Genomic DNA, 13,130 nt, shown 5'->3' on the forward strand with positions numbered 1-13,130 from the left:
CTTGTATACCCACTAGTTAAAATTTAGTTCTACCCAAGTATTAAAGATATGAGATTCTCTGCCAGACAATAAACAGTAATGTTTCTGAAAAGACCAACTACTTACACCTCATAACAACTGTAATTATGCAAAAATTGAGGGCCAAATCCATCTCTGATGATGTCAGCGGAATAAAGGCAGAACCTGTGGAATCATAGCTGTATGGTATGAAACTATTTAATACAGTATTTTTATAGAAAATAAAAAAGTTTTAAAATTCTATTGACATAATATACAGCTGTACACCTAAGTTATCCAAACATGTGCAGAGCTGCAAAAACATTCAAATAGAAATTGTATAAAAAGCAAAAATTGTAATTAAGAAAAGGAATTTAGCCATTTGTACAAAGTAATGTTTTTTCCCTTCAATTTGCTCTTTAGTTTTCATAAGTTAAATTTAAAAATTAGTCAACACACTGAATTAAGTATGTAGATTTTCATTTAAATAAATCAGTCAACAATTTTTTTATAAAGTATTTAACACTTCATTGTAGAAACATAGGCAAAATGACTATTATAACCAAAATGAAAAATACTGTTCAATTTAAAAAAATGTACTTAAACAAGAACCTGAAAAAGTTTATGATATGCATAACATTGTTCAAGCAAAATTGCACTAGTATTACATAAATCAAGAGTTTTATAAAGGCCTCAATATGGCAAAGTTTAGAAATAGGTAGTATGCATGCACAATAGTACAACAAAAATCTTTTATAAAACAGCAGTTATTTTTGTAATGCTTGTACAAAGGGAATAAAGAGCAACCACAAACATATTTAATCTGTTAGGTTAATATATTATGATAGCTAAAAGTCAGTCATGTCTAGCAGAGGAAGGAAGAGTCCTCCACAGTATATGTGTGAATAAGTCTTTTGTGCCTTTAAAGATATGTATAAAATATTTCGATTCAGTTCAAACCTGAAAGAAACTGTATTCTTTATTTCCATCAAAATTAAAAAAGGCGAGTCAGATTTTTCCTCTGAGCAACAACAGAAAGCAGACCAGGTCAGAGCAAGTGCTGGAAACTGATACTGATGCTTTTCACTTTTGATAATCGGATTTTGGTATTTAACCCAGACTACTGAAACTTGGACTTAGGGAAGGTTTCACTAATATGCAATTTGGTTATGTTTTACCTCCACAATATCACAGTTTACCTTCATTTAAAGAAACTGCTGTGTTTTATATTCTTTAATCTCTCTAAACAGGTATGACTTTTATGCGATTGTCAAAACTGAATGCTGTGATCACCTGTGTGTGCTTAAGGTTTGGGGTTTGTTTTTTTCCCTACTGCTTGGTATGAGTTGGGGAATTATTAATCCATAAGTAATACATGTGATTAAGTGAATAAACATATAATGCATGTGTAGGCAATGCCCTCTTGTGCTCTAGGGTGGCTACTGTCCTACAGGACTGTTGGAGTTCATATGCTTTGTCCCACAGCAAGTAAGGTTTCAGCTTCCAAGATATATCGTTACTATGTTCTATAAGGTTTTAATAAATACAAAGCTTGTTTACATGGTATATATGTTTAGTATATCATGTACAGTCACTGAATTTCTGAAACATAATCATTGTGTTCATGCAGATCATTAGATGTTTCATTTCTATAGTCTTGTTTACTTCTTGGCAACCTAAAGCTAATTTAAAAGCAAGTTATGTTTGTTTGTGAAAAGTTATCTAGCTTTATCAGGATCTGAAGAGAAATTCTAATGGGCACAAAGAAGAGAGTAGACCATTCAATCATTCTTTCACCATTTAAAATAAACAAAATTACACACTGTACTACAGCTTCCAGACTACATAATGAAAAAGTGCAGATACCATCTTCATCGATTAAGTAGAACCAAAAAAGTTCATAGAAAATAGATTGCTCATTTTCACGCTACAAACGAATATGTTGTTTGCAATTTTAACAAATTTAAAGGTGTGTTATTTCAGCAGCATTGTTGTAAATTGTACCGTAGTGCAGTTTCTTTTTCATAAAAATACCTTACAAATGGTCAGTCAAAAGTCATCAGCAAAAGAAAAACCCAGAAAACAATCAACCAAACAAAAAACAGAGGTAATGCTGATGCCAAAACAATTATAATACTGTTGGTACATAGAAAAGTAATCCTTATATTTTATACATTTATACAGAGTATAAAAGGTAACAGCAGATTATGCCACAGTCTCCCTTATCCCAATATCTATTTTCTTTGGAAGGAGTTCTCTTCTTTCATCAACACTTGCTAAGGAGTTTCGACAGTTTTGTCCATCCATGTATAACTTTGCATATACTGGATTGGCGTAATTTGTTGGCTGCAGAGAAATTAAGCAAACATTAGTTCAGTCGGATTAAAACAAAATAAATGTTTATGGAAATGGAAATGGTTTTGTTAAAGCAAGAACAAGTACACATAAAATATAATTGGGCATATTTAATAGATACCTGGACTTCTGCAAACCTGATAATGAGTTAATTATTTAGTTAAAAATTAAAGTCATGATGAGACATGCTATTAAAATAATCCATGACACGACATGCAGCATATTATGATATTAAAACCATAAAAACAATGACAAAAACAAAAACCTTGAAAAATGTCTCTGAAGTTGACTTGTCCACCTTATTACACTGGAAGATTTCAGAATAGATATGAAGAAGTTTATAGAGAAGGTGCACTGTGAGACCATGTGACAAGTTTAACAGTAGAAAACTGCAACCAACAGTTTCCATATATTACCTGTTCTAAGACATCAGCATCCCATCAATAGCTGACCATGTTTTCGAATTCTGTGGCCCAAATATACAACATGATTTGACCAAAAATTCAATACTTTCGTAATGTAAATTAAACTTTAATAATAAACCAGCATAACTCTTAATATATCATAGTAGTTACAGATTGAGAAGTGTTTTCTCAGCAATTTTGGTAGTTTGGACTGAAATGAAAAAATCTATTGAAATGAGTGGTACTTCAGTATAGGACAAGTCCATTTTTAACTCTGCAAAGCACTTCTGTATATGAGAAATCTCCGGAGTCTGACAGCACAGAAGGATATATAACATGGATGAAAACTTACTTTCCTATCAGTAATGCTAAGGAGAAAGCACTATTCGTCCTTTACCATGTGAACATCTCCACTAATTCCTTCACACTTTGTGCCTTTATTGTCTCCTAGAAGACCTTTGCTATCCAATGAGATGTTCAGCTTTTTACCTATAATAACTGGAAAGGGTACTTCGTGGTCAAAATCTTCCTCTTCCTTATAACTATTGTAACAGCTTTGCTTACACAAATTCAATACACCAGTAAACTATAAAATAGGTAAATTAATTTGTTTGGTGAATGCAAGAAGTGGATAAACTTTAAATTACCCAAACCAGAAGTGGGTAGGTTTTCCTGACTTGCAATTATCCTGTGTACACCCTGGGTAACAAGGAACGAAAGATGCCTAGAATCTTAGTTCTTCCTTCCTCTGTTGATCAATACCATTTCTGAGCCCAGGATCAGATATTCCTTAGGCTGGCTAGCTATGGCAGTTACTCAGTTTGTTAGTTAAAAGCTGCGTATTCTATCTACTAATGACAAAGTGATTGCCTGGTGTTTGACACTTTCCTGGAATGAAGGCAGAAAAAGGTGAGTCACATCTATTTAAAAAAAAAAAAAAAGAAAAAAAAAAAAAAAAGAAAGAAGAAGCTACTCTTCTATACTAATGGAACATAAATATGCAGTCAACTGCTGTAGTAATGTATGAGAGCAAACTCTCAGCTATACCTGTCTGTCCCCATTGAATTAGAGATCTTCACATTTTTTGTAACGATTATAATCAGAAATTTAGGAAAACAGAAATTTAGTTTCATTTCAAATGACAGGACTTTTTATTTAATTGACAATCGTTATTAAGGATGATAACCACAATAGAAGAGAGACTTGGCATCTATATAGTGCCTTTTGGAGTTTTAAAAATTATATATAATAGTAGGCTCTGTCTCATGATACTTCTTTTAGTTGGTACTGATAACATAATGCAGTACAGTGAGGTATAGAAAGTAACCTGAGCAACTTAAATAACAGAAAAATATTAGAGACGTGCATATATATATAGTCTAGCTTTCATCATCCATGGTTTTGTGTTCCATCAGAAATATCATGCCCTATACAAATTATTAAACTTCCAAATACAACATTTTACAATCATGCAAGAATGCAAATGGCACAAAAGATGAATATATATACTGAGGAACATGAAAATGAATGTCTTATTGATGTCCCTTTTTAATATTTTATATTTCAATGTTTGTAAACATCATGCTAAGTTGTAGTCAAAATCTGATGTTTTAGAAGTAACTATTTTGTGATAAAAATTGATTGAAAGCTGAATAATCAAAATCTGCATTGCAAATATTAAAGGAAATTGTTCATTTTAGTGTGTATCAAATTCCCCTACAATAAAAGGACTTGCTTTCATTTCTTTCATTCAGTTTGATAAACTTCACTAAATGCCTGTAATTACATACCAATTGCAAATATATCAAGATACATGGCTGTGAATGCTGTGCCAAATCTATATAATGCTAAGGAAAAGCATCACATTGCTTACTGGTTTTGCATTCCTTTGCAAAGACACATTTGCAGTTTTAGATCATGTTACAATGACGGGTACAGATGAAATTCTGTATGCAGAGAGGAACCCTTTATTTCAAATAGAAAATGTATTATTTTCTGTCATTCTTCTTTCCATTAAAAGAAGAAAAACAAAATTAAAACCAAACAGAAAATGCCTCTATTCAAAAATGACAGATGAACTTTCTTTAGAAAGGGGCTGTGGTGGAATGAAATGGATTTGAATCATCATTTCTCACCCCTGTTGATAGTGGTCCTTTCAAGTCAGAGTTTAGGTAGATTGATGGAGCTGTGTGGGGAAGCTTGAATGCAGTGGGCCCTCCCCCTATGTATCTGGCCTGTGTAAACAGAAAATTTTAGTTTCTGTGCTAATAGACCATTTTCCACGTGTACTTAACAACACTGTTAAATAAACAGTGCACTGATCAAAACCATTATTTTAGAGTGATCTACAATTTAAAAAAAAAAATCTACTTACAGGTATTCTTCAGCATGAAAAATTCTTGCATTCAATAAAAGAATAAAATTCAGCATTCTAAAATTATTTTCCATTAAGGATTAGAGCCAGAATTCACAATAAGCATTGGCTCAGTTACTCTTCCTCCAGTGAGTAACTCCATTTTCAGCTCACCTCTTGTATTCAGCACACTGACTATGTGATTCGGTGATGACTTTCCTAGAGCTAACAGTAATCCGGTTATTGCTTTGTCAAAAATGCCACAGAATGATGGCTGCCCTTTGGTGTATGTCTGATTACGGAGCTCTAGGAAAGATATCACAGCATTACCCTGTTCATCCCATGTCACATCACTCAGGGAGTTCAATCACTGAAGAGTGGTGCTGCAAAAGTGACAGCATCTTTTACAAGAAAATCATAGTACTTACTAGCTTTGTGTAAACATTTAATCTATCTATCCAGCCAGGACTCTGGAATCCTTTATACCTTTGGAAGTTTTCATATATGAAATAAGTTAGTCTCATATGTACGCATACACTTTTTCATGCTTCAAATGGTAGACTGTACAATAATATAATTCCATTCAGTATTTGTATCTAGATTAAAAAGATAGGCTGTGATTTGGCAACTTAAGGCAGATGTGTCTATGACAAAAAACTCATTTCATAGTTTACTTCAAACTCACTTGGTAAAATGCAGGCCCTAGGAAAAATGTCCATCAGCAAGCATCAGATTGCAAAACAGCTGTTAATATATACAGAACATTTATTCTAATGAAATCTAACTTCACTTTATATTCATTAACTAAATCTAAAAGTCATTGTTTTATGTTTATACTAATTACATTTAAAGTCAAAACCTTTGTAAGATATAAAATAAGTAGTGTTTTTGCAACTAGAAAAATAAAAAATTACCTTTTCTGCATTTACAGTAAAGTCTGAGGCTAAAAGACCACCTTCACTATGATCATGGCCCACCTCATACATGTTATATGATGGATTGCCAATTTCTACATTGATTCCTCCATTTATCATGGGTTGTCGTCTGATAGTTTTTGTCCTATAATGTATAAACACACACACAAAAAGAAGCTAGTGACTTTTCAAGTAATTTCTTGGATGCTTCATCCTAAAATGGTACAAATTTAATTTTATTTCTCTTTAATCATTAAGACCAACAGAATGAAAAAGTGTTTCCTGCAGAGACAATCAGAAAATCCCTCTATTTTTCAAAGTAGCAATCTGAGCCTATGTGTAGATCTCACATAAACTGGAATTAGCTTTTTATTGTTTTTCTCAGTTTGGCTGTAGCAATATGAATTCATACAAAGTGCCCACTCATTGTCTATAACCCTGACTTCCTCCTGTTATTTCCAGATTTCCCTCACTTCCCAAGGGAAGTCTTGCAAATTCACCGCAGATTCCCTGCAGTAACGAAGATGGAGCAAACATGAGTCATGTTCCATTGCTCATTCATTTCACTTCCATTTGAAATCACTTGCCCAAAGTCAGTTGTAATCTGAGGACAAGCAAATGGTTTCATTGTGATGCATTAAAAATGTATGAACTTCTCATAGTTCCAGTTTGTATTCCCTGCCAGTGGTTATTGGAAAGCTGAAGTTCAACCTGAATGTTTTCAAACTGTAATAAAAGATAGAATCTTATTTTTAACCTTGAATTAGATATCAGTAATGATAAGTCATTTAGTTGAATTGTTTTAGTTGCTGAATTAATTTCTTTTAGCTAAGGAGGTGAAATCAGTCTGAGCAATTGAAATAAACTCAAGAGGGTAATTTTTCCCAACACAATATGTTCTCTAGAATTACAAGGGAATAACGGGGAGGTCACAGTCAGGATGATAATAGTCAAGTCCTCTTGTTTGGTTGAGAAAGATGCAGTCAGTGTCTGAAATCCATCACACTAATGGATCTGTATTTTTCAGAAATTGCATAGAAAAAATATTTGCTAAAATAAACACTTATCTGTAGCGTACAGGTGTTGAACATCTATATCTATTTTAATACTTGTCAGTCTTCTTTGAAGAGATTAAAGAAACCCTAAAATACATTTTCAAATATAATTTTAGGAAAAAAAAAAAGTTCTTTATTGAGGTTAGTTCTATTTCTTTACTGAATATCTATTATTTAACAAGTTATTCTCAATAACTTAAATAATTTACAGACCAGCAACTACTTTTCAGGATTTGGCTATCACTAAACTTGGTTTTTAGGCACAGCAGCACGCAATGACATCCATGGAGCCTGGCAGGGTCAGTGTTAACTATCAGTATGGTTAGGGAATGTATTTACCTTGTTGGGTTTCCAAAAAGGATTTAAAAATTAATGCTTACTAGTTAGCACCAGAGTTTACAGAGGAGATGCTATGTATGATCCTAGATGATAGTAACGTGAAAAATTCTTTTAGTTTGGAGAACTGGAATAGTCTCATAAATGGTCACATTTGCAGAAACAGTAGATTCATCCCATATTTCTAAAGGACTTTACAAAAGACGACATTATCCTGGTTTCAGAGGCGGGTAACAAGCCCCAGGAGAAAGGAAGAGAGCTGCTCAACACCAACCAGCAGGCCAACTACAGGCCTGAGGTAAATGGTTTGCTGTCTGATTCCCATTCCAGGTCTTCCCTAGCTGGCCATGTCCTTATTACTAGGAATCTTTCCTTGTTAAATCTGCATTGTCGCTAACATCACTTTCTCATTTCTCTGAACATGAGGAAGTCAGCAGCTCTCTCAAGTGTCTTCATACAGTAGAAACACTTCTGCCACCCAACATGGCCTTTGAAGAAATGGCCAAAGGCAAAATGTCTACTACACTTCCTAAATTCATTATCGGCTCTAAGGCAGATAAATTCAAGAGAACAAAAGATTCACTGTTCAGTGATGGAATTTGGCTTCCTATTGAAGATACTAAAGAAATACAGGAATGATGACAAGGCTTGGGACCCTATACTCTGGACAGTGTTTACATCTTCACTATAACTTACATAAGATTTAAAATAACTAATCAAAGTAAATAAATTGAAGTGAACTGTAACTAGAAACTGGAAGTTCTGCACAGGCTCCATCTGAAAGTATTAATAGACATGAACAATATTAATTACATGGTTCCAATGAAATACATTAATTCTATTTACTAAGTTCACTAAGTCTCTGGATAAAATGATTAACATTTATACAGCCTTGACAAGATTGAGCAACTGGATAAGAAAAGAACTACATTTTCTTATCTAGTGTATGTGGAATATAAGTATAAATAATAGACATGATTGTTCCAGCAAGAACCAAACTGTAACTAAGTCACTGCCTTCAGAAACAAGTTTTGGGTTGTTTGCCGTGGTTTTTTTAATATCTGCTCAACATATAGGAAGGGAATTTTTTATATTAAAAAGACACACATACTTTAAAGATTTACCTTTTACTTCATATAAACCTTTATACTTCAATATAAAATTACTTACCTTCGTTTTCTTTTGCAAAGAAATAGTCCAATTACTAGAGTAGTGATCAAAGTCACCAGTAAAACGAGAGGAACAATGATTGCAATGCTTCCTAAAACAGGAAAAGGAAATATCATTGAATGCTCACAGCTGCATCTAATAATTTCTTCACAGCTGTAAAATAGGTACATTATTTTTAAAAGAATAATTTCCCTCACCAACAAATGCAATTTCATGTGATGAGCTTCACTGATTTGAGATTTTAATGTCAATCAATAAAAATTATTACAGATAATGGTGTAAACACGAGTACTTTTATCAACAAATCAGGACCTTACTCTTTCTGGATACCAATACACTTTGGACCAATTCCCTGCCCTCATTTGCAGCGATACTGTATGAAGGTGTGTGGAATTGCTGAACAATTCGGGTTGGAGTGGCATGGCCACTGACTTAACTGCCACCATCATCTTCAGTTTAAGTTACACAACTATTAATTTAAAATATTCAGTAGGCACGGCTCTGATTGAGGAATTCCATTATTAGCATTTGTATGTATTTATTACTTTTATTTGTGGGAAAATGAAAAGTAGTAAGCAATATTCATTTCTAGATGGTTGGTGCATTCCTACATTTTACTGCATTGTACTCGAGAGCCAATAATTTTGTTATGTTGATATAGGCAATCAAGGAAACTACAATAATGCTTAATGTAGCAGAAAAACAGTGCACAGATCAGACAGCAATGTTAAAGGAGAGGAGGGAACAGAGAAGAAGAAAATGGGCTTAACATTATTTTGGTAGATAACTTCACTGAAATGAGACTACCTGCAAAAATGAGGCCAGCAATTGTACCCTTCTAAGATTTTCTCAGCTTTAATGTAGGTAGCTTCCAATAAAGAAATACATGCAACAACTAATTTTATGTTATAAAAAACCGGCCCTTATAAACTACAGTACTCCAGTATAAAGCCAATGTGGAATGACATACATTTCCTTTAATATCAAAATTCTTAACTGGTGGAAAACAAAAACATTGCTGGTTGTTTCATTGGTTACATTTATTGTTTTATTAAAAAAATAAGCTATTGGCAGTTTCTGCTCTATATTAAACACAGTCTAAATCAAGAATTGGAAAAGATGCCTTGAATTCTGCCTGAAGGTTTACTGAAAGCCAAGTCAGGTTGTCAGAGGCCCGAAATGAAGTACTACTGAATAAAAGCTTGAACCATCCTGGGTTCACTTCAGCTTATGAAGATTCAGCATGTAAAGACATTACAACAATGCTATTTTAAGATAACATTTGATAAATAACTGGATGAAGGTCTACTTAGGAGGAAAAAAAAAACCAACCCAAAAATGGTTCATTTTGTCCTGGCAGGTAACCATTCAAGAAAAAAAACCTGAAAAACAGCCCACCAGGCATGAATTGCCATCTGGTGACCATGGTGCTGCCTGGGGTCTAGGAGCAGGCACAAGACGAACACCCATTTCCCAAATAGTAGCAGGCATTCCCTCAACATGAAATACTGACCTAGGTTCTGGCTGCGTTTTAGCTCATTTCCAGCTTTTAAGTGTTATTTCACTTGTCTGGATTGCTAGGAAGATTTCATCTAAGCATCAAGCTGACCTGAATAGTGGGTGATTCGTTTTACTGCTCCAGTTGGGTTAAAAGTGACCGAGAGACGTACAGCAGGGTACCATCAGCATACTCACTGCACCGCAGGGAACCTTGTCCAGTTTAAACTGCCAATAGTGTAGCAATACCATCCTTTTATGCTTACAGACATGTTTAAAAAAATACGACAGGAGCTATTCTTACTTTCAGCATGATTTTCACAGTAGGTAAAACTCAAACCTCTGCAGACAGCCAATACAAAAGTTATGAACTACTTACAACTCTATTTTTGATGCTTTCAGTAGGACTTAAATGGCAGAGGTGTCATACTAGTTCTCTGCACAGCAGTGATATCACCAAGCACTTGCTATTTGATACGCTTTCTTTAAGAAAAGTGCAGGCTAGCACTTGAAACAGCGAGTGTACAGCATATGGCTTGCATTCAAACCACCTCATGAAACACTGAATGTCAATCAAAAAGTTAGGAAATCTACATTTGTGTGTGGTTTTTTTTTTTTTTTTTTTTTGTTTTAAGAAAACTTACAGGTAACTAGCACATCTCATGACACAAACTCGCATTGTAAAATACCATCAGGTTAAAATTCTAAAACTTAGGCAAATTTGATAAGTGATAGCAGTTATTTGAAGTACTTACTTGTACTGATGTTGTCAGATTTGCTGCTTTTGGGAGCTGGCCTCTCACACTGGGTGCCTGACCAGTTGGCTGAACATCTAAAAGGATCCAATTAAGATGGTCAAGTTAATGGATGTCAGCTATTAACACACTAACCTATTAAAGAGACCACCAGCATCTTCTCATGAGCTACACGAATGACAACAGTGAGTCCACAAAATAAACAAATAAGCTTCATGGAAGGAGTCAGAAGTACTCTGCCATGACACTTACAACATTCTGAGTACTTTTTTAGTCTAAAACTACAGCTTTGTATCTTCGATTCCTGTTACTATCACTGCAATCATCATTCCAAAATCCTTTTCTAAAATTCTTGATTAATAGAACAACAGACATAATCAACAGTATATTAACGTCCTATTAAACCAGCTACCACCTACAATGCAATAGTGAAGGAACACTTGAGCTGGATCCATGTGTAGACAACTTCGTCCCGCAAGGCTTATTTCCTAAGGCACTTTATTTGCAGCATATTGTTTTAGGGTCAGCTTTGATCTAGAAGTTCTAACAGACACGTCTGTATTGCACAAAGCATATCTGACTGGACATAAACTACTCCACACATCCAGTAACCTGCAGTATCCATAACAATTGGCTCCTTCCACTGTTCTGCTGTCCCCCATTGCCCTGGATAATGCAAAGTTTACTACAGAATACTTCTTACAGATCTTGTTGTAATAATTGAGTTGAACAATTAAGACCTATCTTTGACTAATATTTACAAATAAACTGAAGTTCCCCTTTGCTTTCAGATTTAAATGTTTTCTTGAAAATTCTACAATTTAATGGCTTTATCTTTTAAAATTTTGAACTATATAAATAGATATTAGAAATATGCAGAAATATATATGTGTGTGTGTGAGAGAGCGTGTGTGAGAGTTAAAGCATTAAGAGCTGTCCTGAAGGGACAGGAGCATCTGCTGGCTTCAGAAGGCCTTGAATACTATTTATGTTCAGAATATATGCTTCATGAGCCAGGTGCCTGGATAAGTATACACCTATTCTTCTATAATTTCCTCGTGTGAATATCAATATGCAAATTTTCTTCAATTGGGATTCAAAATGCTCTCCACACATACAAGCAAACACAAGGAGTCCATGTATGCAGACTCAGCAAATCCATCAAAAATGGAAACAAATACCTGAATGAAATTCAATTGCTTATTCATCCTGCTGTAAATATGATTAAGTTTACTACAGAACCTCAAACTCTCCTTGTGGAAATGGCAGGAAGGAGTCATTTTTCATCTGCGTCTGTTGCATATCATGCAATGAATCATATTTTTTTCTACATATTTTTAAATTATTTATGAATTTCAATGTGGGTTATCTTTAGGTAAATGCAATAGAGCATTACCTTGCATGCAGTTCTAAGAGCTACTGTTACCTGATGCCATTCTAAGGATTTAACAAATTTCAGAGTTTAGAAGTGGACAAGCTAAACAACTGACACGGTCCTATAATACAAAAAGGTTTGGAAAGGTACAAAATATTCCAGACAAAAATTGTGGAATTCTTACAGGAGAGCCCTAGCCAGCTCTGCTGGTGATGCTTTTGACTCTTTTTTCTTTGCAGATCACTGCAGAAGAACAGCTAGTTTCTCTCTTTGCTCCTAAGCCTATTCCAGCACAATCCAACATTTAGAGAATATGAAACCCAGTAGAGAGATTTAAGTTTAAACTTTTTTGGGGGAACTAAATTCATTTTTGGTAGGATATGTTATGAAGGTGCTTAACTCAAACTCTGCAGAGGTAAGGCACAGATGGTCTTTAGAAACATGCTTATCAATTGATAGTCGATTCAAAAATTTTCACACAATAGATAAAACATTATAAGTTAGAAAGTTCTTCATGTTTATTGAAATAAGTTGTTCATTTAGATAAGGCAAATACACACTTAAATTTCCTCACTGCAAAGGAACCCCCCCAATTACTAATTAATTACATAAATTATAGTTCATGATGATGTATTTTAAAACTGAAAGCAACAGACATTTCCACTTGCTTACCACCACCTAAGCACATTGCAACTCACATGGAACACATGATTTTAATCTTTTAAATTATGCATCTGATCAATTTTTTACAGCTCCCTTTTTGGCAATTACATCAAATGGAAATGACTACACTGACAGCCTACTTTGCTAAGGTACTATTCAAGGAACTCGTTTTTTCCAAAGGTCACTATTCAACATATGGCTGCAAAATAACTATCTCCATTCTTATAGAGAAACACCATAAATCTTTATACTTAGA

At 34.1% G+C, this 13,130-nt stretch overlaps 1 protein-coding gene across 1 annotated transcript in view; it reads right to left on the reverse strand.

The window, feature by feature from the left end:
- Window positions 1-460: 460 nt before the first annotated feature.
- Window positions 461-13,130, reverse strand: part of LRP1B (LDL receptor related protein 1B) — a 751,404-nt gene continuing 738,734 nt past the window's right edge. The window contains exons 86-90 of the mRNA XM_074873779.1: window positions 10,837-10,913; window positions 8,585-8,675; window positions 6,024-6,168; window positions 4,892-4,990; window positions 461-2,343 (exon numbers count right to left, since the gene is read on the reverse strand). Coding sequence (XP_074729880.1) covers window positions 2,203-2,343; window positions 4,892-4,990; window positions 6,024-6,168; window positions 8,585-8,675; window positions 10,837-10,913 — 553 coding nt within the window. The 3' untranslated portion in view covers window positions 461-2,202. The remainder of the gene's footprint in view (window positions 2,344-4,891; window positions 4,991-6,023; window positions 6,169-8,584; window positions 8,676-10,836; window positions 10,914-13,130) is intronic.

Source organism: Strix uralensis, chromosome 6, assembly GCF_047716275.1.
Source record: "Strix uralensis isolate ZFMK-TIS-50842 chromosome 6, bStrUra1, whole genome shotgun sequence".
Taxonomy (NCBI): domain Eukaryota; kingdom Metazoa; phylum Chordata; class Aves; order Strigiformes; family Strigidae; genus Strix; species Strix uralensis.